Source organism: Dendroctonus ponderosae, unplaced genomic scaffold, assembly GCF_020466585.1.
Source record: "Dendroctonus ponderosae isolate FM_Combo_2020 unplaced genomic scaffold, Dpon_F_20191213v2 Dpon_F_20191213_1, whole genome shotgun sequence".
Classification (NCBI taxonomy): domain Eukaryota; kingdom Metazoa; phylum Arthropoda; class Insecta; order Coleoptera; family Curculionidae; genus Dendroctonus; species Dendroctonus ponderosae.
The window spans coordinates 45,999,841-46,027,558 of NW_026017110.1; the positions used below are offsets into that span (position 1 = coordinate 45,999,841).

The window sequence follows — 27,718 nt, forward strand, 5'->3', positions numbered from 1 at the left end:
ATTTTCTCAGAAACCAGTAAAGTTAGATATTCACTTTTGGATGCTTTGTGTAGGGCAAAGTACGTTCTATGTAAGGCAGACGTTTCGATTTTTAGTCATTATCAAGCTATTTTCACGATTGTGTCTGCAAGTTTACGCTTGGCATTTATATTCTCAATATCCAGAAAAGTTGGAGAATCACTTTTGCAAACATTTCGTAGTACAGGGTGTGTTCTATCAGTGGAAGATGTTTCGGTTTGAAACCAAAATGAGGCTATTTTCAATATTTTTTGACTGACTCAATAGGCCAGGAAATTCTATTTCACCACGTCCTAAAAATGTTCAAGGAATGATCGCGAAAAGTAGACGGTTTTAACTCCATATTGTGTCATTGATCTGGTTCATGAAATCGAACGTGTTATAATAACTCAATTAGGCCTCTAATTACTTTCAATAATCAAGTGTATATTATTTATATGGCCACCATTACACACGATAATTATAACCACTATTCAAATGCTCTTAGCAAACTTGGCATAATGATAATCTCCATGCGGTAAATAATGGCAATGAACGTGTTTTATATTGCAAGTGCGATCTTGAATTGAACAATTAAGACATAGAAACGTCGATTTTTAGACATCGGTAAGTGTTTCATTTGGATCATGGGATGCTAACGATGAATCGTGGCTCGGATTCATTCATCCACTCGTTCTCGACTAATTTATGTAATTACTTTAATACCGGCAAATTGCGACAATACGATTCGCACATCGTAGCAAGCATGTGAACAATTGCCACCAAACAAACAAAATATAATGTCATTTATTCAACAGTAACGTTCTCAAGGCCGATTTATATAACAACAACAACATTAGTGTACTTTCTCTTTCTAGGCGAGCTGTTCTTTGTCCGATATTCATTCGCTCGAGGGATTTAAATGATTTATTATAATCGCTTATAAATAGCAGACTTCTATCTATGTAACATGATTAGTGTGCTAGGAATAGTAAATTTAGGTTAATTTACAGTTCATCGATTTAATCAGAAAGTTAACCAGCATTATGTATCATTCATCAAAATCATTAGCGCCGATATTCAAAAATAAGAATTTCAGTAAAATATTCCTACTCCGTGCAATGTTGCCATGCGATTTGGCTGTCAAGTCTGTCAAGTGTGTCAAATCCAAGTAATGCGTTTATACCTACTGTGTGTCCAACATCCTTTCTAGATCTGAGTCGATATTTGAGTGTATTTCCGGCTGATTCTATCGCAGTATTTGTTACAAAATAAATACAGTAGTGAAAGTTAGACCATATTTAATAAATTACAGTGAGAAATGAGCCAAGCGCTTTGTACCGTCAAATAAAATACCACCTAATTGGCATTCTTAACTAGAGAATGCTTTGCGCCCTTCTATTTCAGTTAACTAATTGACTACGAAAATTACGAAATACATTAAAGGTAACTTTAAACGGGAGTAACAAAGTGTTTTATTGATGATGATTCAAAGGATCGGAAAATGTGTTATTATTTGACCGCCTTTAATCGACATCCAATAATTATTGTCTTAATTTTTGATGTATTTGTTTCCAATAGATTAGTGCTTGCACCATACTTCTGCGTTCGATTTTCGTTAAATTTCCTTTTCGTCTTATTCTTTTTTTTCTAATATTATTATCTACAACACCCTAATCTTTTTGATATTTAAAAAGCAACTGGTAGAGTCAACGTAATGTTAATGGGGCAGATTACCTTGAGAAACATTGTTGCCGTCCTTCTGATCTAGTTTTTTGCAAATATCTCAGTTTTTGATCAATATTAGTTTTATTTATTATTTTTCCTTTATTCCCTAAACACCCCCCGGGGAATTACACGAATTTTGAATCTCTATAAGTTACTTTAGATCTCGACCATGCAAGTTTGCCTTTCTAATACCTCTATGTGCATTTTTTAATCTTTCCATGAGTTGCTTAAGAAAATCTTTTAATTCAAAGTCAGTGTCCTCTTTAATTTTGGTGCAGTCGCAAGGATTTACTCTTGACAAACTGCCATATCCTACCTTTTTCAAGAGAAGTGGATACAAAAATATGAAGAACACCGGGGAAACCTGAAGCAAAACTTCATAATCCTATTCTGAACGGAAGACTCAAGCCAGCCAAAGTCATCTGGCAATCACAGAAGAGCAAAAGCTAGCAAAGAGCCAAATCTAGGAAATCAACCAATCAATCAGGCTTCCAGCTCAGAACGGACTGTTCCTCAAACAACGCACATGAAAAATACACACACACTTTCATCTCCTTTCTTTTTGTATATAGATTTAAAATCCCAAGAAAAGTTCGTCTGTAGCTGGCAAGAACTTCTGCAATTGTAAGAAAAAGGAATGTGAATGAATGAATTGAATGAGAAAAAAATAAAAGCTTGGAAAGGCTGATTAGAACAAAACAAAAAATCACAATCAACGTAAACACCAATGTGACACCACTATCAACAAAACAAGTGTCAAATTACTAGTTAACATTTGAACACTTTTGAACTCGCGAATACGAGTTGCGCTTCGCAGATGAAGAAACACTCAAAGCACAAGATCTCAACTATCTAATAAAAATTGAACCTCCTTAAAACGGAATGTGTTCGCATTGAAAATGGTCAAATGGCAAAATAATTAAACGATGAAAAATTTCAAAACATGAAAAAGATGAAGTATTTAGATACATTGGTCGAAGCACTCAAAGAAAGAAACACTCAAGAAGCAATTAGTCGATAAAATGTATTAAATAATCTACTGTGTAACGAAAGCTCTATTCATAAATATCAGACAAGAATGTTAAATTTGAAGAAAACCAATAATTTAATGGAATACTACAAAAAAAGCGAGCAAAGCAAGGAAAGGATAAACTAACTAAATAACGAGTTTTACACGTAGAGAATCTTCAAAAGGGTTCAAGTGTGTATGTATTATTTCCTACGATTTCTTCTAGTCAATTAATAATTGAATGAGAAATTGATTAATGATTCGAGAGGTGGAGATCCTGCTGTTGTTCCGGTTAGCGGTTTACACCAGGCCGATTGCCCAGGCGCCTCTAATCCTGGACTTTGCAGAATCGGCTGGAAGTGTCTGCCATTTTACATAGAAAATGAACATGTTTTTTAAGGATTACTTAATTACACGCTTCGGCAACATCTAAAATGGACGCTTAAGTAGGACGAAATTTATATGAAAAATAAACACAACATGCAGTAGCAATTACCCTTTACGCTGTTTTATTGCACTATAAAAATGCGTCGAACGTCAGTCGACTATCACTAGTCGGCCGCGCTTATCACAAATTTAATGTGCATTTTCATGTGTAAGTAATGATTTTTGACTCATAAAAATTAAATCGCCTAAAACACTCGAGTTTGTTATCTGCACGAACTGCTTAATTATTAATGCTTGAAACGTAGCTGGAAGAAATTGATTTTTAAGCTGGCGATATGTTGTTTTTGAACTCAAATGTCGGATGATAAACGTTCATGAATAACCATTGTTGATTGTTCAGTTCAGATTATTATTATTAATAATAATAATATTGATGTAACACTTCAGTCACCCCCCGCTGCTTCAGCATTTGATAACGCTTCCCACTACAAATTTTCAAGTAATCGCTTAATATTTTTCCTCGCATTATTTATTGTCAATTCGGCCAGGTCGTGACCTGTTACCAGCTATTTGTAAATCAAATTAGGCACATTCGGTCTACCAACTACTAATCCATTTGCATAACGAAATAAGTCCACACTTGAACGGTATGGAAGAATAATTGGGGAAAAAGTTCGTCGTTCATAGGAAACGATTTTGCATAGTTAATTGAGCGTTCCACATTGTAGATGACAGATAATGATACCACCAGCCGTCCATTTTCCGGACAGGCGGCAATTTCCATATTTATTATTAATTCTGAATGTTAGAAGGCTTTTTTCCTAGGATGGGTTACTTGATTATTAGCCAAGACAATAGTTATTAGTCCAGGATAGTATTTAGGGCGACCTTGTTTCGTCTTGCTTTTTATTTCGACATACAATTATCTCTATCGTCAATTTTTTTATCGTTATTCTGTTATCGTCTATTGGAAGGAAACACTTTATTTAAACGGTTCTTTGGAACACGGATTCTAAATCTGAGGTGGAAATTAACCCCTTTTTTCCTGGTTCTTCACATTTATTTATTTGTTTCATCCAACTCACATATAAACGTCTCAAATTTTCTCCGGTTTGTCCCATTCTCTCGATCCGTTTTATCGATATCTTGATTTGGTCCTTCTTGGTATTTAATCACCGTTACTTCGAGCTACAGCTCTAATGAAACTCTATTGTTATGAGAAGTTTCCTTAAGACCATTCTTTGTCATTCTGTCTTTCCGCTCTTTTTGGTTGTACTTGTCTTCTAGGTCGATTTTTTTGCAAAAGCTTCGACGTTTTCTCTGTTGGTTTGCATCAGATGTTTCTCCGCGTGAATATCAAGTGATGTTTTCCCAGAACTTTCTGCGTTCTTTTCTTCCTTTCGTCACACTAATATTTGCGAATTCTCGAACAGCCACAAATTCTGATAAGAAGTTCGCTTGCCAGCTTGTTTTCCGATCAATTTCCTTCTTTAGATCGTTCTTGTTCTTTCTATAGCTTATTTGATCTCGAGTCTCCTGATTAGGCCTGGGTAACACTGTGTTGAGCTGCGCTATTGAGTTGTTGCCACCCTCTGATTTAACGAGTTATAACTCGTCGGTTCATGAGTTATAAGTGATTTATTAAGGATTTACGACCCCGAGGCCGGAATTTTCCCATCTCAAAAGGGATCATTAACATTTTCTCTGAGTAACGTTTTACTACTTTGTTCACACAACTAAAAAAAAGTAACCCAAATTTTACCAGCAACAGAACTGTGTCCAAAGAAAGTCGACGAATTTGCTTGTAAAATCGATCTCTTAATTTTTTTGCATAAAAGATTCAGTTTGCCAGTATTTTGCAGTAAAACGTTAGGAAAAACGCGATTTTGCTGTTTAGAGACAGTGTTGACCTAAAGTGAAGAAACCAGTTTCCAAGAGTTTTCCAAATAAAAGATTATAAATTTTCGCTTTYTCAGTTCGGGGAAAATATTTTKGGAAAAATACCMWGAAATAATTATTAGGGTTTTGTCCATAATTCTAAGMTGCWRWMAGKWTTTTAATSKAAAACKMAAAAAWAAYRYKATTTTCTGCGTAGAAWGAWTTKCYTMATTTCWGAMRMTAARGRTMWWWYSRGMMWRACWTGACARAWTTAAWKWWRCTWKAAAAYTYSYCWSAKYSATKAGTTKGCRGMGAAYTTTMRAATCGTTTCTTCWAMMCWTTTSMKCTGGTCGWWTTTKCAMSAWAAYCAAMTARTTWYWTTCGGTWWWWWACCGAAWRWAAYTATTKGRTTWTSKTGMAAAWWCGACCAGMKSAAAWGKKTAGAAGAAACGWTTYKAAARTTCKCYGCAAMCTMATSRMTSWGRSRARTTTTMWAGYWWMWTTAAWTCTKTCAWGTYWKKCYSRWWWKAYCYTTAKYKTCAGAWATKARGMAAWTCWTTCTACGCAGAAAATMRYRTTWTTTTTKMGTTTTCRMTTAAAAWMCTTTKWSMAKCTTAGAATTATGGACAAAACCCTAATAATTATTTCWKGGTATTTTTCCMAAAATATTTTCCCCGAACTGARAAAGCGAAAATTTATAATCTTTTATTTGGAAAACTCTTGGAAACTGGTTTCTTCACTTTAGGTCAACACTGTCTCTAAACAGCAAAATCGCGTTTTTCCTAACGTTTTACTGTTAAATACTGGCAAACTGAATCTTTTATGCAAAAAAATTAAGAGATCAATTTTTCTTTGGACTCAGTTCTGTTGCTGGGAAAATCTAGATGACACTTTTTTGGTTGTTTGAACAAAGTAGTAAAACGTTACGCAGAAAAAATGCTAATGACCGTTTTTTAGATCTGAAATTGATTCCACGCGGGTCTCGTAAAGCTTTAATAAATGACTTTATAAGTCATTAACCGATGAGTTATAACTCGTTAACTCAGAGAGCGGCAACAACTCAATAGCGCAACTCAACACAGTGTTACCTAGGCCTAGTTATTGTACAATGTTTCCATGAAACCCTGTACGTACTCCCTAGGACAACATCTAATCTGTTTTCCTTTCGATCGGCTCGCTGCAGATTAAAGAATGGCGTCGTTTTAAGTGGAAAATTAATCCCTGCTTAGGTTTCCACAATAAAGAGCAGTGAATTTCCAGTTTTAGTTTCCCTGCTCGGTCCCGTTTTTTCAGGGGGGGGGCGCAAACTTTTCCCATTTCTCACCACCCCCCCTGTTCTCCCGGTTCGTAATGACGTCATTGAGCGCCCCGAAAATTCTGTTTCCATTCAGAAATAAATTGGAGGTCCGCCATACTTGTTGCCGCATTCCAGTTACTACGTCAGATCGCTATTTACGTCAATGGTTTTATTAGCTTGGCTGCGATTTAAGGGACAACGGTTTTTCCCATAAACTCGATAGCTTCCATTCGAAAATACTTGTTTGCTCCAGTCAGCTTTTTCGTCAAGCTAAATACGTAAATCAATAGGGACATAATATAATTCGGTAGTTCCGGAATTGCGTTGGCGGGCTCCAGCACAGTGTTGCCAGTTGGTTTGCCTGGATTTTTTATCCATGGAGCTAGATCGTAAAACGACCCCACTTTCTTATAGCAAATTTCAGTCTTTGACGTTTCGTTTTCCAGAACCATCATCAATTGGGTGTTTTTACATGCGGTTCAATTTGTTTATTAGAAAATTATAAAAACACATTTACGGTTTTGCAACGAGGTGATGCACGTGTAAATATTTGCTCACGTTTTATCAATTGTGAACAGTCACCCGGTTTGTGGGGCTGCTGGTGCTTTGAAAAAAGAAACAGACTGAATTAGTATAAATGTAAAAGGACTGCGCAGTTACGTAAAAGAAATCAAGTCGTAGTTGGTAAAATTAGAAATATTCGCAATAAAATAGAAGATTTGAATCAAAAAAGTCATTCTGACCTGTAAAACTTAGAGAGAAACTCTATATTCCGGGCAGTTACTACGAAACAAAAAGTTCAGCAAAACATTCCAGTGAAAAAAAGCAAAGGCCAAGCGGTTTAGAAAAACCTCGAACATTCTGTAAAACATTACAAAAACTGTCAATCAATGCATGGCTTGCATCGGGTTAGGAAACTTTTTCTGCACAAAAAAAGTCACGCGACATTCCCCATAAAAGTGGATGAAATGGGACCCTGTACATTCTACAATTCAGATGGAAAATTGATATTCGACTTGGCTAATAAAAATAATTGGCTTTAAAAAATGACGTTGATGATGGTGGTTGAGACCGAAATGTTGGTCTCAATTTCCACGCCGAGTGTCTGCTCGGATTTGCTCCTGTTTTGATATCAACAGCTCAGAAATAATAGTTCCGATATTTCCAACTCCTCATCCTCCATGTCTGTTGTGTGCGTTTAATTAACATCCACTTAACCGCATTAATGGAAACATGGAAGATTGACGTAAATGGTAGGAGGTGGCAACAGGGTCCGCCCACGTGAGATTCATTCATGCCGCCCCCGACAAAGGGCCATGACGTCACCGGACTGGTGGGTATCCAGGCAACGTTCAGGACCCGACGCCGTGCAAGACGTTCCTTGTTGCACGATGCAGGCGGAAATGTGTTGCGGGGGCGGCACCCGAAAAAATTGAATTTTTATTTAGGAATAATCGCTTTTGCCTTGAGAACACACTTACTTAATAAGACAATACTTTAATTGATTGATGGTTTCCAGAAACAGCTGGTGGTACACGATTTTGCATAATTTCGCGCAAAGATAAGATAACGATTATATTAGCAAATCTTTTGTCATTTAGAGCAGTTGGTTCCGTTCTACTGCCTGTAACAGGCTCGCCTCCTCCGGCTTCCAGAAAAAGCTTTTCGCGTAGTTTAAGTGTACTCAATGCGCGACCAAATGGTGCATCAACTGCTCCAACATCTTGCGTTGAATTATTTTAGCCTGGATCAAGAGGTAATTACTCACGGATTATCTCGCCGGCCTGCAGAATTGCAGCCTCTAAACCAATAGATAGACGGAAGTATTATTGAAAGCTCGCAGCCAAGCCAAGTGATTTACTGGAAATAATAATACCGACAGCTGTTCGATACTCAAACAACCGTCTCTTATGTAAACTTGTCGTTGTATGACCGGTGAAGCACGACAACTTAAGGCAGGTCAAGATGGAGCGTGACTAGCCGAAGAAAAACAATTGAGGCGTGAACCGGCTCATTCCACTGTACTTAAGATGCATTTTCTTGCACGGCATGGTTCATGTTGGACGCGAATAACGATCGACTTCCCGCTCCCAAATATCATCTAGCTGGGTTTTCTGCATGAAAGTGTTCGTTAATTTGGAAGCCCGTAACATCTCGATTAACATCCCACACAAGCGTGTGCGTGTTATTAATGGGACACCCTCATGCAGGTGTTGGCCAAACCGGTCAGATTGCATAAAATTTGAACGTGCTTTGAAAGTACAAGCTTTTAGGCGTGTCCCCAGCAAACAACACCAGAACCATCTACATACCTTTGCGTTTGGCTGGTGAAACCTCCAAAAATCACCATGAGGGGTTTGTTTAACCAATGCCGCAAGTTCCGCTAATCTCTTCTCGTTTTTCGTTAACCTCGTACAGAGTGAGTTTTTTTCGATGACCAGTACATGGATCTGCGAAACTATAGCAGTTACGAACAAGGTTAAATGGACAAAGAACTGTTGTTTCGATAGCAAGAAATAATAACAACTTCTTTCCATTTTTGACATTCAAGTTAGGCCTGAGTTGGCGCAATGCTACGCAGATGGCTGGGTGCGCCAACCCAAGGCACCTGCGCCGTAACTCAGTTTTGTTGCTGGGAAAATGTCGATGACTTTTTTTACTTGTTTTTAGAATTTTGAAATTTTGAAGAAATTTTCACCTTTGGATTTTCTTCTTCCAAGGACTTCAAAGTTTCACCTTTGGATTTATTTTTGTGGGGAGCCGTAAAAACCACAGTTTACAAAAACAAATATTCCAATTTAAATGCACTTAAAGAAGCTGGTATTAGAGAATTTGAAAATATTGATGGTCGGTGCGCAAGAAATCAACTTATTCAGTTTTAAAGCGTTACAATGTTTACATTGATAATAATGATGGACTTTTTGAAAATGTTTTACAATAAAAATTAGAGTTTCTAGAGTTAAATTTTAATTATTATTGGTATGATTTGATTTTTATAATAAACACTTTAAATGAGCGGCCGTTAACGTATGTAGTTGTCAAAATAAATACTGAAGCATGCTGTTATTATTTGTTGCTATGGAAACGATGCTGTATGTCTTATACTATTTTCCATGACTAACTTCGATCAACTAAATTGAAAAAGTATAAATTGTCCGCAGATACTTTATTTTCGAAAAAAACCTAACGATGTGATATAGGTATCACAGAAATCGTAATAAAATGCTCTATTCGGTAAAGCAATAATCAAGCATGGTTGCTATTTAAAGAAATTCAAATTTGTATCACATGTCAAAAATTACAGTTATTTTGGAGAAGTGTCTTATGCCATTTTGGTTGGAATTCAATTTCCTATACTACAGTTTTCTATTTAATGTCTTCGTGTCATATTAATACCAACGGAACTAGGAGTAATTTAAAAATTTACCATAAATACTTTTTTTCCAAATATATCTTGACAGCTGCAAAATTTTCTAAAAATAAAATTGGTTATGGGTAGAGCATTCAAAACTACAATTCTTTGTCCACTTGACCTTCTTCGTAATTGCTCTAGTTCCGAAGATCCCTGTACTAGTCATCGAAAAGAACTCACCCTGTATAAGTATACGAACGTTTTTTCGCGAAATAAACTTGTTTTAAACTGGAAAACATGTATTTACCAAAGTTTGCGTCTTTATATCTTGTTGGTATTCTCCGCGTTACTATGGTTACCTCTTTCTTTAGGTCCCCACGTCTTGTTGATATTCCCTGCTGCCATAGTTACCTGCTTGCTAAATCTTCGATGGGCGTTGATACATATTATTAATTTCCTACAGTATAATTATTTATACTGTAGGAAATTCATTTGTTTAAACAACGGGACCCTAAAAAAGCGGTTTTTAATCCTATTCGATTCTGTTCAAATAACAATCGTCTAGAGATAACAAGCGCAATCGAACCACCAATCACCACGCCTAATTGGACGTATGCTTATTATTAATTATTAAAGCCAATATGTTTATCAGGCAAATGTCAATGCTTTCCTGTTTTTCCACTGGTTTTTTTTCTGATTCTAATGAATAAAATTATCAATACCGTTATTTGATTTCATGTTTTTTCTTCTAGTATTATCACAAGTTTCTTTGTTTGTTGCAGTGCGATATAGGCCAGGATACGGACGACGAAGATGTGGGATTGGGTGTGTCGCACGGATACACCAGTTGCACTCAAGTCAAGGAGAACAGCTTCAATGAAGACATGCAAGCCAGATTGGCCGTGTTATCATATGAGCAGATTTGCAGACTGAATGATGTCATGGGAGAAACAGTAAGTGTATTCTGTTATTCAATGTTTTTCCTACGGCGCAGAAAGCAGCTGATATTTGAGTTCTTGATGAGCTAAAGGATAGAAGGCTATTTCACGTGAAAAAGACGCGATAGTTACCAATTTTGCCACGTCAATATCACGGAAATATGTCATAGAAGAATGACGTACATGAACGTCACAGCTCATTCAAACTGTCACTTTTTGTGGCTTGTTTTCTCTTAAAATGTGTTTAGCACATTAAGCACAATTTTTTTTGGGGTGGTGGGTTTGGGTGTTTTTAGTAAGTGTTCTATATTCCTTCGAGTAGTAAGTAATTTGTTTATGAAAAAAAATAATTTGATCTGGGTTCCGCTCTTGCATGTAAAGGCCAAAAATGTTTTTTTTGAACAGCCATTTCAAATGAGTTGATTTATTTATTTCTCATCTCGAAATATTTGTCTTTTGGCATAGTTCCACTGAATTCAATAGTACTTGCGGCTTATCGAAAAAAAAATACAATTTCAAATAACAGCTTTTGCTGATCTTCCCATTCTGGGATAAGTTCCGCTTTCCACCCTCTGGCCATTTTTCTTCTGCTGCCTATAAGGATCAATGTTTCAGTTCTGAGGCTCGATGCGTTTAATTTATTGGAAATGACTTGAATTTTTTATCGAGAAGCCGTTTTGAGTCGCCAATTTTAGAATTTAATTTATAGTCGAGTTTAAATATAGTATTTTTGACGAATATTTAATGATTTTAAGCACGAACAACAGTTTACATCTTTTGTAGTTAGTTTCCGATTGTTTTATGATAAAAGGGTTGTTTAAATGCCCAATTTTAGAATAAATCAATAAACAACAATAATCGAAACACTCGATAATTTAGCAACTTGAAAGTAGAGGCGAAAAAGCGAAAAAGTCAGGATTATATTTCTTTAATTAGATTCGAAATATTTAGAAGATTTTTTTCGAAATCTGTTCAAAAACGAGATTAGCGGGCTACATTGACCTAAAAATGAAATCAGAAAGTAAGAAATCTGATATACTAAATAAAATAAACTGCAGAAATTCGGAACTTATCCATTGATAAAACAAGGCAGCAGAGAGCAGAAGAAAAAAAATGAGAAGCAAGAAACCCTTTGAAAATATTAATATAAAGTGGAAATTACCAATAATATTTGGATTTTTCTTATAAAGGACGACTTGAATAAATTCACCGTTTGCCTCGAAAATGGCAAATTGGTTTAGTGGAAAAATTTACCAGCTTTGTGTAACCACAAGCACTTGGGTTTTCCTCGAAGCAATCGCCACCTTTGGATAGGAAATTAAAAATGAAGGATTTAGTGGGAATAATTGTCATCTTTATCTTTACACACTACATAATATTTGCACGTTGTTTTCAGATAATCAAAATAAATTAAATTAAATTATACAAGTTCACGTTCAGGTTGATTTTAAATATTCAGTAGTATTTCCATGTTTCCCTGCTTCAATTCTTCGATATTATCTTTTATCTCGTATTGTCTTTGCAAAATAGTTCACCCTGGTGCTTTCTATTCTATTTGCCTGTCGGTGTTCTAAACGTGTTTTTTAGCCTGCTTTAAGAGAGAGTGTAACTCTAAAATCAAATTTAAAAAAAAATATGCATTTGCACTGTTCACGGTCACTGGTGACTGTGCTGATTTTTAAGGAATTTTTGAATTTGCTTTCAAAACACCAGTCGATGTTTCCTCGAAGGAAAATCTTTTCTCGAAAGACAAAACTGCGACCGATAATTTACTTGAACCGTTGAATAGAGAAATTTCACACTCTCTTGAGCGAAAATCTTGATTTTTCAAGAATTTTTGAATTGGCTTTTACCAGTTGGTGTTTCTCATAAAATGCGCACTTTGCAGCGTTTTCTAGCGAAAATCGTTGCTCAAAAGCCAGAAGGGTGACCAAGTATCAGTTTGCGCTGTTGAATAGAGAAACCTTCACTCTCTCTTTGATGCAAGTTTCACTACGATCACCAATTTTTCTCAATTTTTAGGAATTTTTGAATTTGTTTTTACCAGGTGGCGTGTTTTATAAATGCTGTACTTGGCAGCCTTTTTTTAGGTAAAATCGTTTCTCAAAGGCAGAACCGCGACCAAGTTTCAATTTGCACCACTGAATTCCACTACGTCACTACGATCAACAATTTTTCTGATTTTCCAGGAATTTTTTAATTTGCATTTGCCTGTTGGTGTCTAACTTAGCTGTTCTATAAAACAGTGTAACTTAAACACCAGAACTGCGACTAAGTATCTATTTACGCCATTGGACAGATAAAACTTCATTCTGTCTAGGTCAAAAGTTTCATTGCCATCGACGTTTGCACTGATTTTCCAGAAATTTTTGAGTTTGGATTTCCCAGTTGCGATTTTTGCAAACTGTTCTAAAGGAGATCGTGACTCGAAAAGCCAAATTATTGTAACAAAATTTCTAATTGCACCATTGATATAGAAAATATCACTTTCTCTTGGACGCAATTTTCACTACGATCAGCAATTTTTCAATTTTCTTTTACCAGGTGGCGTGTTTCATAAATTCTGCACTTTGCAGCTTTTTTTAAAGGAAATCGTTTCTCGAAACGCGATTAGCAATTTTTCTGGTTTTTCAGGAATTTTTCAATTTGCAGTTGCCTGTTGATCCATTTATTTTCCTTGTCCTTTCTGTTTCGTTTTATGTACGTAAGTATGACAGCAAACAACTTTTATCTCAGCTTTCTGTTTAAGTCATAAATCAGCAGAGTTGCATTTTTTGTTATTGCCACATTCGCACTGATTTTTATTGCATATAATTAGAAGCCAAGCTTATTTTCAGAAATTTCCAATTAGAAAATGAAAAAAATAGATAATTTTGATCTCTATACCGATATCAAACAGCTTGGCATTAGTTTAGCTCATTTTGTGCGATGTACTTGAGCTGAGAAAATAAAGTTGGAAACGAAACATGCTTTGTCCCTATGCAACCTTCTTTGATAAAGTTATATGGAATATTTTAATTCATTTTTTTAGGGTTCACCTAATTTATATTTCGAAATATTCACTGGAATTTTTTGTTCTAATATTATTTCTGTCTTGACCAGTTTTGTTGTTGTTTTTTGTTTACATTGTTCACCTCTATTTTATAGTCCTTATCATACATATGGATTGTTAATTTACTTCGTTGTCCTCTTCCAAATTTCTTTAATCAATTGACGGCTTATTCCGATCTTTATTCTTTTGTGTACTTAGCGGCGTCATCAAGGATTTTCCACTAAGTGCGGATGGGTACTTAAAAATGATAATTTCAAGTGGAATTTAAGTAGTTAATCGCTACTTTATTTTGAAAATTAAGTGATGTGATTATCTTTCGAAAACAAAATTGTCAAGTTTCTGCGCCACGTCATACGGCGAAATGCAGTATAAAAGCCCCCTTTTCCTCTGATTCTGAAAATATATACAGGGTGGCCAAGATGAAACCAAAACCGTAAACAATACGAAGCCGGATCAATTAGGAACAAGTTGCGAAATCAGGGGGCCATATACATGGCGTTCTCAAAAACCAAGTTTTTCTTTTAATTTTTGAAATATTTAGAAAAAAGTGATTTTTCGGATTTGAATTTTAATTCATTATCACTTCAAATCATATCAAAAAAACAACAAATACTGGATCTTGGGACATTTTTTCATGTTGTTCGATTTTGCTCCAGGTGAGCATCGTAGGCAGAGGCAACTTTCCAACACTGGAAATCCGACTAAGAGATCTGGTGGAAATCGTGCGCGCCAAACTGGAAGGCGATCCGAGTGCTGGAGGTGCTGGCATGCAAGTGCGCGATATTCGCCTAAATGGAGGAGCAGCCTCTCATGTTCTGGCAGCTGGTAAGTCTTCCGCAAATTGCCGAGCTATTCAATCTTAGTACCCGAATCCATGCCCATCTAGGCCAAGACCAGCCGTACAATGACGTGGATCTCATATTTGGAGTGGAGCTGAGCTCACCTAGAAACTTCGACAAAGTCAAAGCTGCTGTGCTCAGCTCCCTGTACGATATGCTACCGGATGGAGTAAGTCGGAAGCGAATATCCACATGTAGCCTGAAGGAGGCGTATGTCAGTAAAATGGTCAAGGTGAGCGATTCTCCTCCAGCCAGCTCTTGGTGGTTTGCAACTGTGTTTTTCCAGGTGAACAACCCCTCAGACTCAGGTGACCGTTGGTCCCTAATCTCCTTGGGCTGTCAGCGTGGTAGAGGCGTCGAGCTAAAATTCGTTGATCGAATGCGCCGACAATTCGAGTTCAGCGTGGATTCGTTCCAAATTGTCCTGGACTCTTTGCTCCTATTCTACCGTTGTGCGGCTCCTGCCGATGACGAAACAGCGCATGTTTCCCGAGCGCCACCAATCAGCGAGAACTTCTACCCTACTGTAGTGGGCGAATCGGTGTTCGGGGACTTTCGCGAGGCGATACACCATCTACAGAAGCGCCTAATTTCCACCAGGCGACCAGAGGAGATTCGAGGGGGCGGCCTACTGAAATACTGCACTTTATTGGTCAAGAACTACCGGCCAGCTCGTCCCGATTATATAAAGTCATTGGAGAGGTGAGTGTATTTGCGACGATTGTATACGTAATTCGTTATCACCTTTTAAGTGATCTTAGAGCTAATCTTGGGTCAGACTTACTGAATTGCGGTTAGTCCGAGATAAAAGAATTGTTATTATCAAGAGATTATTTATGACCGGCGGCCGCTTTACTCCAGGTTTGCACACGTTAGTTTGGGAGCATTCTCATAAAGGATTGGAAATTGCTGTGTTTCTCTCCGGATTAGGACCATTTTGTGAGCGTTTGTTACCCGACGCGAGGACGCACCGCACAGAAGCGTGGCTATGAGCATAAAAAATATTTTTTTTGTCACATAAAAGGCACACTTTCAAAAACTGGTCAAAATCGCCCAGAAGCCTAAATTTTGCCACCTTGGTGAACATCAGTGTCAACTTGGTTTTTGCCCATTTGCGTTACCTGTTCTAAAAATTCGCACTTTTCAAACAAAAGCAAGTAGCAACTTGACATTTTTAGCATCACTAGAAAAGACTTGACCCAAGCGATTCTCGATGTTTGACAAAAATCTTCCAGAATTCTGAATTTTGCCACCTTTGTAAACATCAGTCTCGACTTGGTTTTTGCTCATTTGTGTTCCCTCCTTTAAAAATTCGAAATTTCTAACCAAAAGCAAGTAGCAACTTGAAATTTTCAGCATCATTAGAAGACACTTGAACCAAGATATTTTAGAAGTGTCACAAAAATCATCGCACAGAAGCCTCAACTTGGCCACCTTAGTAAACATCAGTTTCAACTTCGTTTCTGCCCATTTGCGTTCTCTTCTTTAAAAACTCGCATGGTCCAAACTATAGCAAGTGACAACTTGACATTTTTACCATAATTAGAAGACACTTGACCCAAGAGATTCTGGAAGTTTAACAAAAATCGCACAGTTAGTGTGCGAATATTCTCATAAAGGATTGGAAAACGTTGTATTTCGTTCCGCATTACGACCATTTTTGTGATTATTTGTTACACGATGCGAGGACGCACTGCACAAAAGCATGGCAAAAGGCATAACAAATAGTTTTTTTTGTCACATAATAGGCACAATTTCAAAAAATGGTTTCAACTTCATAATGCAAAATATATGTGAAAATCGGCCCACTACCATTAGAAGCAAGGATAAGTGCCTCATTTGTCTTTCTTTGAACTCTGAACAATTTTTAAGAAGTAACCAAATTGATGGGGTTATAAATTGTTGACTGCTAGTTCAGGCAGTTCAGGTTACATAGAATGATTTAAACAAGGTTCCAGAACCAAACTGGCAGGAGGAGACGGATCGGAAGGATTTGGGATCGGGTGCATGCAAAGTTCTTGAAGAAAATATTTATTTTATTCTTGCTTGATTTGCTCTTGAGACTCAGAGACACAAGGATTAAAGCTAATGGTACTGTTAGTTTGGGTTAGTAAGTAAAAAATTGCAAGCAATTTGGGAGAATCTGGGAAAAAACGACGAAAAATATGAACAACCATCATATTTCCGAAAGTGAAGGTTGCGGAGAGTGAAGCAAATGAACAAGGGGATAAGTTTATTGCTATATTCCGGCATATTTTCAACTGGCACAGGAAAATCTCAAAAAAATCATTCAATAAAAAAATCAGCTAATATAAAAATGACTGCGAGAAATGAAAAAAGAGCATAGCAATGATTTGTGGCGATATTGCCAGTATAGTACCTACATCTATTGTCTAATTTGCGAGTTTGGGATTTTTCCAGTAAAAGCAAAGAAAATTTGAAAAGAAATCTAACCTAAAAATGTCTGGCTCATGTGCTTTTGATGGTCAAAAGTTCTTCAAAAATGATGTTTTTCGAACCACCGGGAAAATACCGGACGGATTTGAATGAAACGGATGTAAATTTGTTCCTATGTTGAGGCTCAGGTTGTTGAAGCAACCGAGTTCAATCGATTTGGGCAAGAGGTGAGTGTTTTGGTATTGAAAATTGAATCACTAATAATTTGTTTACATCTTTGTACTCTTTGCAAAGTGTTGTCGCATTCATAGTTTTTGCGCAACAAATTCCATATTCAGCAACTACGTGACGCTCTAAGCGTGGAACCAATACCTATTTCTAGTGAACTTCAAAAACCTGATCAAAGAAAGATTGAATGCAGCCCAAGAATGCCGGCTTTGAATAATTAGGAGCATAGTCGGAACGACGGCTTATGCAATTTATGTGACTCCACCACACCTTTTTTTCAGAGATTTGCATTTTAAACCTTCGCTGTATGATTTACAAAACTTGTTCTTGGCAGAACAAGTTGGTTCGTTTGTGACTTTTTGAAAAAGATTTCCGTCTTATTTCTGCTTTCCAGTTTACATTCATTTTGCATAATAGCTTTAAAAATTAAACGGCAAGTTAACATTTCAACTTCGTCATTTGCATCAAATCCAGCAAATCCACGGCTGAAAAGTGCAATTGGTCATACACAATGGTACACATTTCACGAGCTGGTTCGTCTCAGATGACCTAAGCGTAATAAAAAGATACGATGTCTCATGACGCAATTTGCTAAAGTGGATCAAACAATCTCCTTGGGATTTAATACTTTCTTACTTCGCCTTCGAGGTCATAATGATATTTTCCAGCCTACCGTTTGAACCTAATTGGTCGAGTTGAAACAAATCTAATCTATTAACACCGCGACTGTGCATACATTGTAATGTGTATTAAAACCGATGCAGAATTGACCGTCGTTGGCCTTTCACACTCTTTTAATCGACATTCGCAAGTCAATTATTACATAAACTGGCCAGCGGCTATTTGGGATGAAGCAGAAGAAAAAACCACGCGTTTGATTGGAATGATCGCATCAACGACGCGAATTTCATTGACCCAGAACTGATGTCAATTGCTTTTTGCAGGGGGCTGCCTTTCGCTGTGCAAAGGTTGGGCAAACGAAAGGAACGCGATTTTTCAAAGGCCAAGGGCGATGGATAACTAACCACAAACCACAAAGTTCCCCAATCCTTTATGAGAATATAAATAATTTCTTGATAATAACAACAATTCTTTTAGCTGAGACTAACTGCAATTGAGCCTGACCCTCTTTTATGAGCATCAGTACAGAGATCTTCTTGAAACAGCCCACTTACAGCACCTTATTCTATATGAGAAAACGATGATTTTTTATTCGCGGCAACATTCATGTAATGCAGGAACTTTTTTGTCCATTAAAGTTCACTTCAAGCCGATACTAATATGTAATAACTAATGCACAGCGAATATAACTTTCTAAAACCGTATCTTCAGCATCAGATGCAAAGTCCACAAAAGTACATTTTTCAGGAGATGAAAAACAGTTCAAAGTTTGAAATATTTGTGTTACATGAAAAACCGAAAGTAAAAAGTGGGTTTTTTTTAAATCAATCCATGAACTAAAGCAACATGCGCTAGTTAAATCGTCACTTATTCCGGACGTAATTTTGATTTTTTATATAATATTGATAGTTTCACATTTCAAGTAGTACGATAACGAAAAAAGCATGCAAAATTAGTTGCAAATCCATATATTACGAGGAAAATGTAAACTTATTTTTTCTATTCAAAACCAACAATACCAATATAATTTATCTATTATTTGCTTAATCCTTATATCAAGAACTAGAACTCAGAAGATGCGTATTTTCCTCCAATCTAATCATGCTCAAGGGAATCATAAAATCCACGTTAATCTTGCTCCATCCTGTTTTTTAATGTTTGTAAGTGGAGAAACGTTTTATTGCTGTTTCATTTTTAACTTATTTTTATAGAGGCTTGGGAGATTTTACGTTTTTGTAAATTTTATATTCTTCCTGAATTATAATAGTTAATGTTGTGGTTAATTAGTGACCGTGATGATAATCAGTAAAAGACGCCTATTTAGGTTTATGGGTTTTTTCGGTCATTAGATAGTGGGAAAAAAAGTTTTTCATTTTTGCCACCATCTATTGACCGAAAAAACCCACTAACTTAAATAGGCGTCTTACTGATTATAGTTAATTCCTCAGAACGTTCCAGTTTAAATTCAATCGAGCCTTCAGATTGATTTTAGTAGCATCGCTTAGTTTGCATACAGGGCGGAACGAACCAACAAAATTAAGCTTAGAGAAATCTTTAAAATTACAATGTTGTAAATATTGACCTCCCAAGGTTTTGGTGTTTTTCCTGGCAGTTTTTGCTTCATAAACATAATATGCCGGCACATTTATAAATCTTCTTTAAATTTTTCTTTCAATACAGAACTGTGTTTCTTCTCGAAGTGTTTTATTTGAATAATAAATTATCTAGGTTTTGTTTTGTATTAAAAAAAACTGCTGGATTCAATTATTCTGCTTACACTGTCGCCTTTTCTGTTTCTCCCCTTTTTTTATGTCAGCTGTCGTCGTGTTTCTTTCCAACACAGATTTCACAATTTGTGAAAAATGCATAATATTTCTTCGCCTTTAATTTTATGAAATAATCAAATGCATATTTTTCCTTTTAAACATTGCCAATGTTTTTATCTACTGCATTTTTGCTGTAAATCTATTGCCGTTTCAGCTCGGTCCCTTTTCTCTCTTCTTTTTATTACCATTATATTCCCAGTGGTTAGTTTTACTTAGTGGGTTTTTGCTGAGTTTCCATTTTTCATGTGATTACCCAAAACACCTTTTTTCCTCACATTTCTCATTTCCATCGCTTTCATATCTTTCACCTGGTAAGTCACTTCGGTAGTTTTTTTCTATTCTTCTAAACTCAGTTCACTTGCAGCTCTCTCCTTATCTAAATTGCTGTCGTTTTGTGCTTTTATTCAATTAAATCACTGGAATTGGTTTTTGCGCTGTTATCTTATCATGTTTCATATCATCATTGTTTAAAGAAACATTTTCACATTCTTTTTGTAAATTATCTTTTGCAATGGATCGTTCAGTATCATCTGACCATGATCACCATGATTAGAATTAACATTTTCATGTCGTTTTTTAGTATTGAAATTATTGGTTTCACTTTCGATAAGAACTTTGCATATAATGTTAAAGCTTCTTGAACTTGAAAAATTTCGACATTCTGCGTTTCATTAAAGATTCTCCAAATCTCTATTTCCCGTGAACGCAATCCACTACCATCTTTGCAAATATTACTTTACAGCTCTTTAACATCTTTTCTATGTTTTTTTTCTTCTTTTTCACGCCTCAGTGCCTTTTGTTTGGTTCTTCCATCAGTTGAATCATCCTTCTAATTCTACTACGTTCGTTCTTTTTTTTATTGCTGCGATTGTGTAAGAAACCCTCACAAAAATTGTCCTAATCCGGAGATAAGAAAACCATAAGTCAAAAGCCCGTAAAAAGCTAGTCACGTAAATTCCAATAACTAGTTACTCTTCTGTTAAAAACGGTGCCAATTCACTAGCGTTATTTAATACACTTAGGTTTTATTCTTTCAATTTTTAAATCGAAAAACCGTACGATTAATTCGCATTTTTGCACTGTCAATTACTTATTAAGACTTACGATTGCTTCAGCTTATTTTTTTCAAGAAAAAATAAGCCAGGTATTTCTATTTCACGAATTAAGCTCACAAATTCAGTGTGATTCAAAAAACTTGAGTTTTGCACGCTTTGATAATGTTGATTTGAAAATGAGCGCATTCACGCAACTGCATACTCTTCATTAAAAAAATTCCAGCTTCCAAAGTAAAGCCAGTAGAAATTTGAAATATGTAGATTGTTTAAAAGAAATTTTGGCGTAAACTTGCACTGAAATGTCCGATATTCAAATTTCGTGTGACTTTTTCGGACAAATCCTCGCACGTTGTACCTACTGTTGTTGTTTACTCACGCAAATGCGGCCTCATGTTTCAATCGTTTTCGCAATTCCAAATAAAAACAGGCAAATTTAAAACTCTTGACTTTTTTTAACGAAAAACATAAAACCGGAACCCATATTTGCACATCTGAAACGGTTCTTTGGGGACAAACTTCAGATGAAATTGTTGTAAAAATACAAAGCCGCCCCAAATATTCCCAAACTTTAAACATTTTTTGTGAAGGAATCAATGGTCTAATCGGAACCAAATCCACACTATCCGTAAGCTGATGCTTCTTTTACTGAATACTGAAACCCGAATTTCCATATTTGAAGCGGTTCTTTAGTGAAAAGCTTCAGATGAGCATGATATAAAAATCCTAAGCCGCCCAAAATATCCGCAAGGTTTAAAAATTAACTACGAAAGAGCCAATAGCTCAACATATACCAAATCGACCCTACGAGTCAGTTGATGAATATGGGACTAAAAGATCTACAACTACGTGACAACCAGGGGCAAAGTAATGCTAAACTTACCAAAAGCTGTGTAATGCCACCTGGAAAAAAGAAGAAAATGTGATTAGTAAACTAAAAAATCTGTCCATAACTAAACTTATTTGAAATCATCAAATCAAAGAGATAAATAAATCATCCATAAAACTTCAGTTGCTTGTCGGAAAACTAAACTCAGTTCAAGCAAAAATATTTATAGATTAGAAACCATTCGGAGCAGCTCTTTACAAGCTGGCGCCCCATCCTCCATTTTCTACCCTTTAATTCGCAAGAAGTTTACTATACTTTCACAAACCATCGCACTTGCTATAAGGGCCACTATGATTCCATATTTGTTAGTAGCAAATTTCAGTTTGCTCATCATTCATACACTTTTTTGACAAAAAAAGACATCGAAATACAGAATAAACATGATTATTTAATCATTTACTTGTTCGTCATTTCGTTGATTGAGGCTTTACTTGGCGGTTCGATTTCAGTTTGTTTATTGTTGGCATTTTTGTAGAAAGTGCCTGTTTGCATTGCAATATTTCCAAAGGAAAATTTCACGTTCAGACTTAACGAAAGTCAACAACAACTAAACGGAAAACGCTCCAAGTGCCGATCGTTCATTAATTTAATTTTAAATTTAGACCCATTTATATTTGTCTGGATTTCACTCAATTGCAGTGATTAATCCACAACGCCAAAACTGAAATTAAAAACCGAATTAATTTTCTTTTGCTAAAAATATTGACTAAACAAAAAACTGCGGGGAAATCACTTAAAAATTAAACTGTTGCTCAATTTCCGAGCGATGATAGAAACCAACGAAATTTCAACTAATTAAAGAGTTCTGGTTTCAATAATTATTCTTTGACAAGCGCAATTCCAGGTGCGATGCAGTGAGACGCGATGAGACCAACTCACAGCGCGGCATCAACTCAACACAGTGTTACCCAGGCTGTAGATGATACCTTTTCTAGCACTTTTTCTTAGTGAAATTTCCCGCTTCGTTTTGGGCAAGAAACGGCATCCATAAAAATTTAAAAAAAGTTTGTACGTAGCTAAAACGTTGATTTCTTCATTGCAGGTACATGTGCTCTCGCTTCTTTATCGATTTCCCGGACGTAGTTCAACAACGATCGAAACTCGAAACGTATTTGTGGAATCACTTTGGCAGCGGACATGAAGAGTCCTCATCCAGACACCGATTCCTGCTTCTGCTGCACGATGTCGTGTCACAAAGCACCGTTTGCTTAATGGGTCACGAGCGTAGACAAACGTTGCAACTCATCAAGAGCCTAGCTTGGCAGGTAAATAATCGGAAGCGCAATTACGCAATTATCTCCTAATTTCTACGTTCAATTTTAACGATAAATGATGAGCCGCATTTGGAGACAGGATATTTATTTTTAGGCTTTGATGATTCGACAATAATAATAAAAATGACCTCTGAATTTACTTTGATAAACTCTCCGGAGATTTCTCTGCTTGTCGGTTGCTCGGTTTTCCTGATAAGATTTATTGCAAAAAAAATCCCGCCGGTTGAGCATAGTAACAAAGCTGCGGTTTTCAACTTGCAGGTTCTCTATCAGGATCAGTCGCAGCAGCAACAGCAACATCAACAACAGCACCTGCTGACTGCGCCCAATGCAGCACCCGCTCAAGCCCCACCTCTAGTTATAGCCAATGGCTACATTTACGCTCCAATCACGATAGCCACGCCTCCTTGCCAGTTCTGCGGATGTGGCTCTACCTGGATGACTTGCTGCAGCACGTGACCTGATCGTGATCATTTGGAATCGTTCGAGTAGTTTTTCGAACGTATTCATCATCAGCGTCCTTTTTGGTTTAGTGTTCGCAGGTCGAAGAAGGGCGAGTAATGAATCACAACGTTATTTTATTTCATCAAAAATTTCGGGCCCAAATCACCCCCAGGTATGCTGTTTTGTGAGAGTCCACGATTTTCAAGAAGCCTTTTCCTTCGAGAAAATAATTCGAGTTTAAAGTACAAAAAAAAGATTCTCCAAGGGAAATATATTTTTGTGTCCAAGTATGATCTCAAGCCTCTCAGCAGCAGGGCGTGTTTGTCTTGAGGGAAAACGTGCATTTTCACTTGCTTTTCTTCGATATTATTTGGACAACAACATAAATATTATGCCCAATCTCTCGCGCCAAAAAATGTAAAACATTCCTCCTATAGGGCGACTGAGAGGTTGAATTCAATGCGTTGCAGAGCATTACGGTAGTTTTAGTCAACTCGTTTCAAACACTTAATCTACTACATTTTAGCCATTCCAATTGCAATTTTGCAAGGAAATTATATCGGCAGTCGGCGTGCCATTTATACCCAATTTGCTGCAGTTTTTCATTGATCCGCTGCTCCTTTTGCAGTAAGGAGCACGGCATATTCATTCAAAAGCTGTCGTAGAATTGCGACAGGATTTGCCATCGGCGCCATATAATTTCCACAAAAAATCTAATTAAAAAAAACAATCAATTACCTACCTAAAAAACTGTGACAATGAATGTTCGCTACCTAAAATCAATTGTTACAGCCCTACGCATTTCAAGAAAAAAATAATGCGACCCGACTTTCTAGGTTGTTGTAAGGCTGTGAAACAAATATTATTTTGGTTGTGTATCGAGATTATAATCTAACTTTGGAGCGATAGTTCTCACCTTTAATTAGCTAAGTTTCTTCACTTGCTTGAACGTTTCGGTGCAAGTAACTTTAACTTAAAAAAATGATGCGCGAATCCTTAAGTCGATGTTGGCTTTCGTTGCACAAGTTTGACTACCCTGAATCTAAATAATCTCACTTCTGGGTTAAATTTTTTGAACTACATTGCTACAGGGTGGATTATTTTATATGTTTCTATGGAAAATCTTGGCTGATTTATATTCTTTGTAGGTTATTGACTCCATAAATGCAAAGTTCCCTCCCCATTCTTCAAGCACTTTGGTGATTCAAAATGTAACCGGTTTGTCCCATAAGCGGATTTTTATACATACAGGGTGGCGCAGAGGAATTTTTTCACTCAAGTAAATAGGGCACGTTTTTTAGAATGCGTTTCAATTAGATAAAATGTTTAAAGAGAGTTTCAGAGAAAATTCTGTGCTAAGAATCGCAATAATTTGTAGTTGCATCAGTTAGGCGCAGTAAAAATTTGCAAAAAAGACAAAAAAAATAAAATATGTACATTAAATGACCAGGCACCGTACTAGAAATAGTGTTTTTCTCAATTGTATAACAAAAATTTCGATTCATTCTAATCAATTATCATGCAAAGTTCAGCACAATGAACATCTGAAAAATTTTCAGACCAACATTGAAATTAGATTTTTTGCCAGTCATTTACCAAACAATAAAATTAGCACACAACAAAAAAATTAAAAATTGACAATTTTGGAGTTTTCTGTGAAATTGGTCGACCCCAAATTAAAAAAAAAAAATAGTTTCTTAGATTAATTCCATATAGAATCATAGAAATTGACCCACTTTGAACAATCTGAATTTATCGGTCTTAACTTTGTTTTTACTCATTTGCGTTCTCTCTTTTAAAAATTCGCACCTTCCAAGCCAAAACAACTAGCAAATTGAAATTCTACTTAGAAGAGACTTCACCCTCGAAATGTTAAAAGTTTCGTAAAAATCGGCCGCAAGCCTGAATTTTTCCACGTTACTAAATACTAGTCTCAACTTTGTTTGTACGCATTTGCGTTCTTTTCTTGAAAAATTTGTATCTTACAAACTAAAGCAAGTCACAACGTAAAATTTGCAGCATGATTAGAAGACACTCGTTCCACGAGATTCTGAAAGTTTCACAAAAATCGCACAGAAGCCTGAATTTTTGCCACCTTAGTAGATATCAGTCTCAATTTTGTTTTTACGCGTTTGCGTCCCCTCCTTTAAAAATTCGCACTTTCCAAACCAAAGCAAGTAGCAACTTGAAATTTTCAACATCATTAGAAGATACTTGACCCAAAAGATTCCGGAAGTTTCACAAAAATCTGCCAAAAGCCTGAATTTTGCCACTTTGCAAACATCAGTCCCAACTTGGTTTTTGCCCATTTGCCTCCTTTAAAAATTCGCACTTTCCAAACAAAAGCAAGTAGCAACTTGACATTTTCAGCATCATTAGAAGACACCTGGCTCAAGAGATTCTGAAAGTTTCACAAAAATCTCCCAGAAGCCGGAATTTTTGCCACCTCAATAAATATCAGCCTCAAATTTATTTTCACTCGTTTGCGTTTTTCTTCAAAAATTCGCACCTTCCAAGCAAAACAAAAGACTTGAAATTTTCAGCATCTCTAAAATGCACTTGGCCCTACAGACGCTGAATAAGGTTCATAAACAAAGCCCAGAAGTGTGCATTTTACCACCTTAGAAAATAACTTGCTGTAATCGAGAGAAAATCCACAGGCTCAAATTGAAAAAATGCACTGAAAGCCGGCACTTTATTGCCTAAAATTTCATAAAGACAAGCACAGCATTCCGTTAAATATCAACTATATTCGGCGCGTCCAATTCATGTAGCATCTGTTTGACGCGCCGACTATAGTTTTGCTCACTTTTGACAGCCAAAAAACGAAAATCGACGAATCACTAATTATTTATGATCGCTCAAACACTACTTGCATGTACGATCCAAATTCCTATTGGGCTTATTGTTTCGCTCAATCTTTACTCATATTAAACGCTATCACTTTCAAGGATCTTACTGCAACACTGACAGGGTGTTTTGCAAAGTTAGCAAAAAATCTGCAAGCTAGATTTTTAAGTGTGTTATTTGGGTTTTTATCTAATATTAATAAACACCCTGTATTATACCCGGGCTAAGAAAATTTAAGTCCGCAATATTAACAAAATAATTCAGCAATTGTGCAACTATTACTAATCCTCTCTTTCAACATCTCAGTGAGCAGTTGTAAATATATGAAATTTTCACAACTATTTACTTAACAATTGAATTGAACCTAATGCATTTGTGTGGTAGATTGTTGTGCACACGTTAGACTCTCTGAAACTGTTGCAACTGACTTTCGGTTCAGTTTAGGTAGTTGTAGCCGTAAATTTATAGAATATAAGCAAAAAATAATTATTGAAATAGAATATTATATATTGTTTCGTTGTTGTAATTGTCTCTCTTATTGTGTCCTGTATGATATTTATTGGAGACAAGGCCTCAATAAATTGCATTTAATTTCACTACCACAAATTGCTGGGGTTCTTAGCCAGTAATTGCGGTGAACGCGAATAACGAATTCTATTCGAAGACATCGATTCATAGAGAAATCGATTGGTCACCAGACACACTTATTACTATGTCACCCTAGTAATATATACATATATATACTTTACTTGATTAATTTCAATATTAATGTTTTATTCATTATTAAAGTTACCAAGAAAATACGGTGGATCCATACGTTCATTTTAGTCAAATAGCTGTAAGATTAACACTGATATTTTTTACCCGCTAGATTAATGTATATAAAGGTCACAGACAAACTGGCATATTCTTGACTCAAATAAAGGCGATTGTGAACACATGCGGTGCCATTCAAGCTTGATTTATATTAAATTAATTTGTTGCCAAAAACCCATTCAACATTGTATATGTATGTCGAGTAATTTCTAGTGCAACCCACCTCCTGTGCTATTCAGTATTAAGCAAAGTGGCAAACTATGTCTAATTTCCGATTCTAAAAAACGATATTATAAGAAAAAGCTTAAAATCGTAAAAATAAACCTTATATAAGATTGAATTTGTAATTAAAATTTATAAATAGGAACGTAGATGTACTTTAAAAAATATTCATGTGTTAGTGACGATTCACCGGTATTTTAAACATCTAAATAATATTAAATATTTTAAGAATAATCAGAGATATAAACTATCTATTTTGATTGAGGATTTTATAAATGAGCTCGCTCTGTATATTTTTATGGTTCCCAACTGCGGCCTCGGAGTATAATTAAATAAAAATGTAAAATCTTGAAAAAAATCAATAAAAATATCAGTAATAGTTGCTGTTGTTTATTCCAGTCCTACCAGTCTAATTGAACGGAAGAAAGGAACGGCCAGTGAAGAGAAAATTAAAATTTCGGCCACAACAAAGATTATGATTTCGGAGCAACTGGGCTTTGCCTAAAAGTTCTTTCCTTGGGTATAAAATATTGTCCAAAAAGAAAACACCTGAAACACGGTTGATTAGATTGGTTGAGAAGATTTATTGAAATTCCTATAAAAGTTCAATCTTTCATATTCA

General features: G+C 36.0%; 1 protein-coding gene and 1 long non-coding RNA gene across 3 annotated transcripts in view; one reads left to right on the plus strand and one right to left on the minus strand.

Annotated features, from left to right (window-relative positions):
* The window catches only part of LOC109533158 (terminal nucleotidyltransferase 5C), a 47,627-nt gene extending 20,152 nt beyond the window's left edge, over positions 1-27,475 (plus strand). Inside the window, exons 1-7 of one of the 2 annotated variants that reach the window (XM_048670316.1) lie at positions 7,906-8,052; positions 10,431-10,601; positions 14,295-14,463; positions 14,525-14,709; positions 14,764-15,179; positions 22,533-22,755; positions 23,026-27,475. In XM_048670316.1, the coding sequence (XP_048526273.1) occupies positions 7,984-8,052; positions 10,431-10,601; positions 14,295-14,463; positions 14,525-14,709; positions 14,764-15,179; positions 22,533-22,755; positions 23,026-23,223 (1,431 nt within the window). In that variant the 5' untranslated portion in view covers positions 7,906-7,983 and the 3' untranslated portion in view covers positions 23,224-27,475. Of the gene's footprint in view, positions 1-7,905; positions 8,053-10,430; positions 10,602-14,294; positions 14,464-14,524; positions 14,710-14,763; positions 15,180-22,532; positions 22,756-23,025 lie in introns of those variants that run through there. The other variant, XM_019898410.2, reaches the window with a different exon arrangement.
* LOC125505793 overlaps positions 1-27,718 on the minus strand; it is a 71,007-nt gene that overhangs the window by 41,976 nt on the left and 1,313 nt on the right. The window contains exon 2 of the long non-coding RNA XR_007282416.1: positions 21,485-21,504. This is a non-coding gene — a long non-coding RNA (uncharacterized LOC125505793). The remainder of the gene's footprint in view (positions 1-21,484; positions 21,505-27,718) is intronic.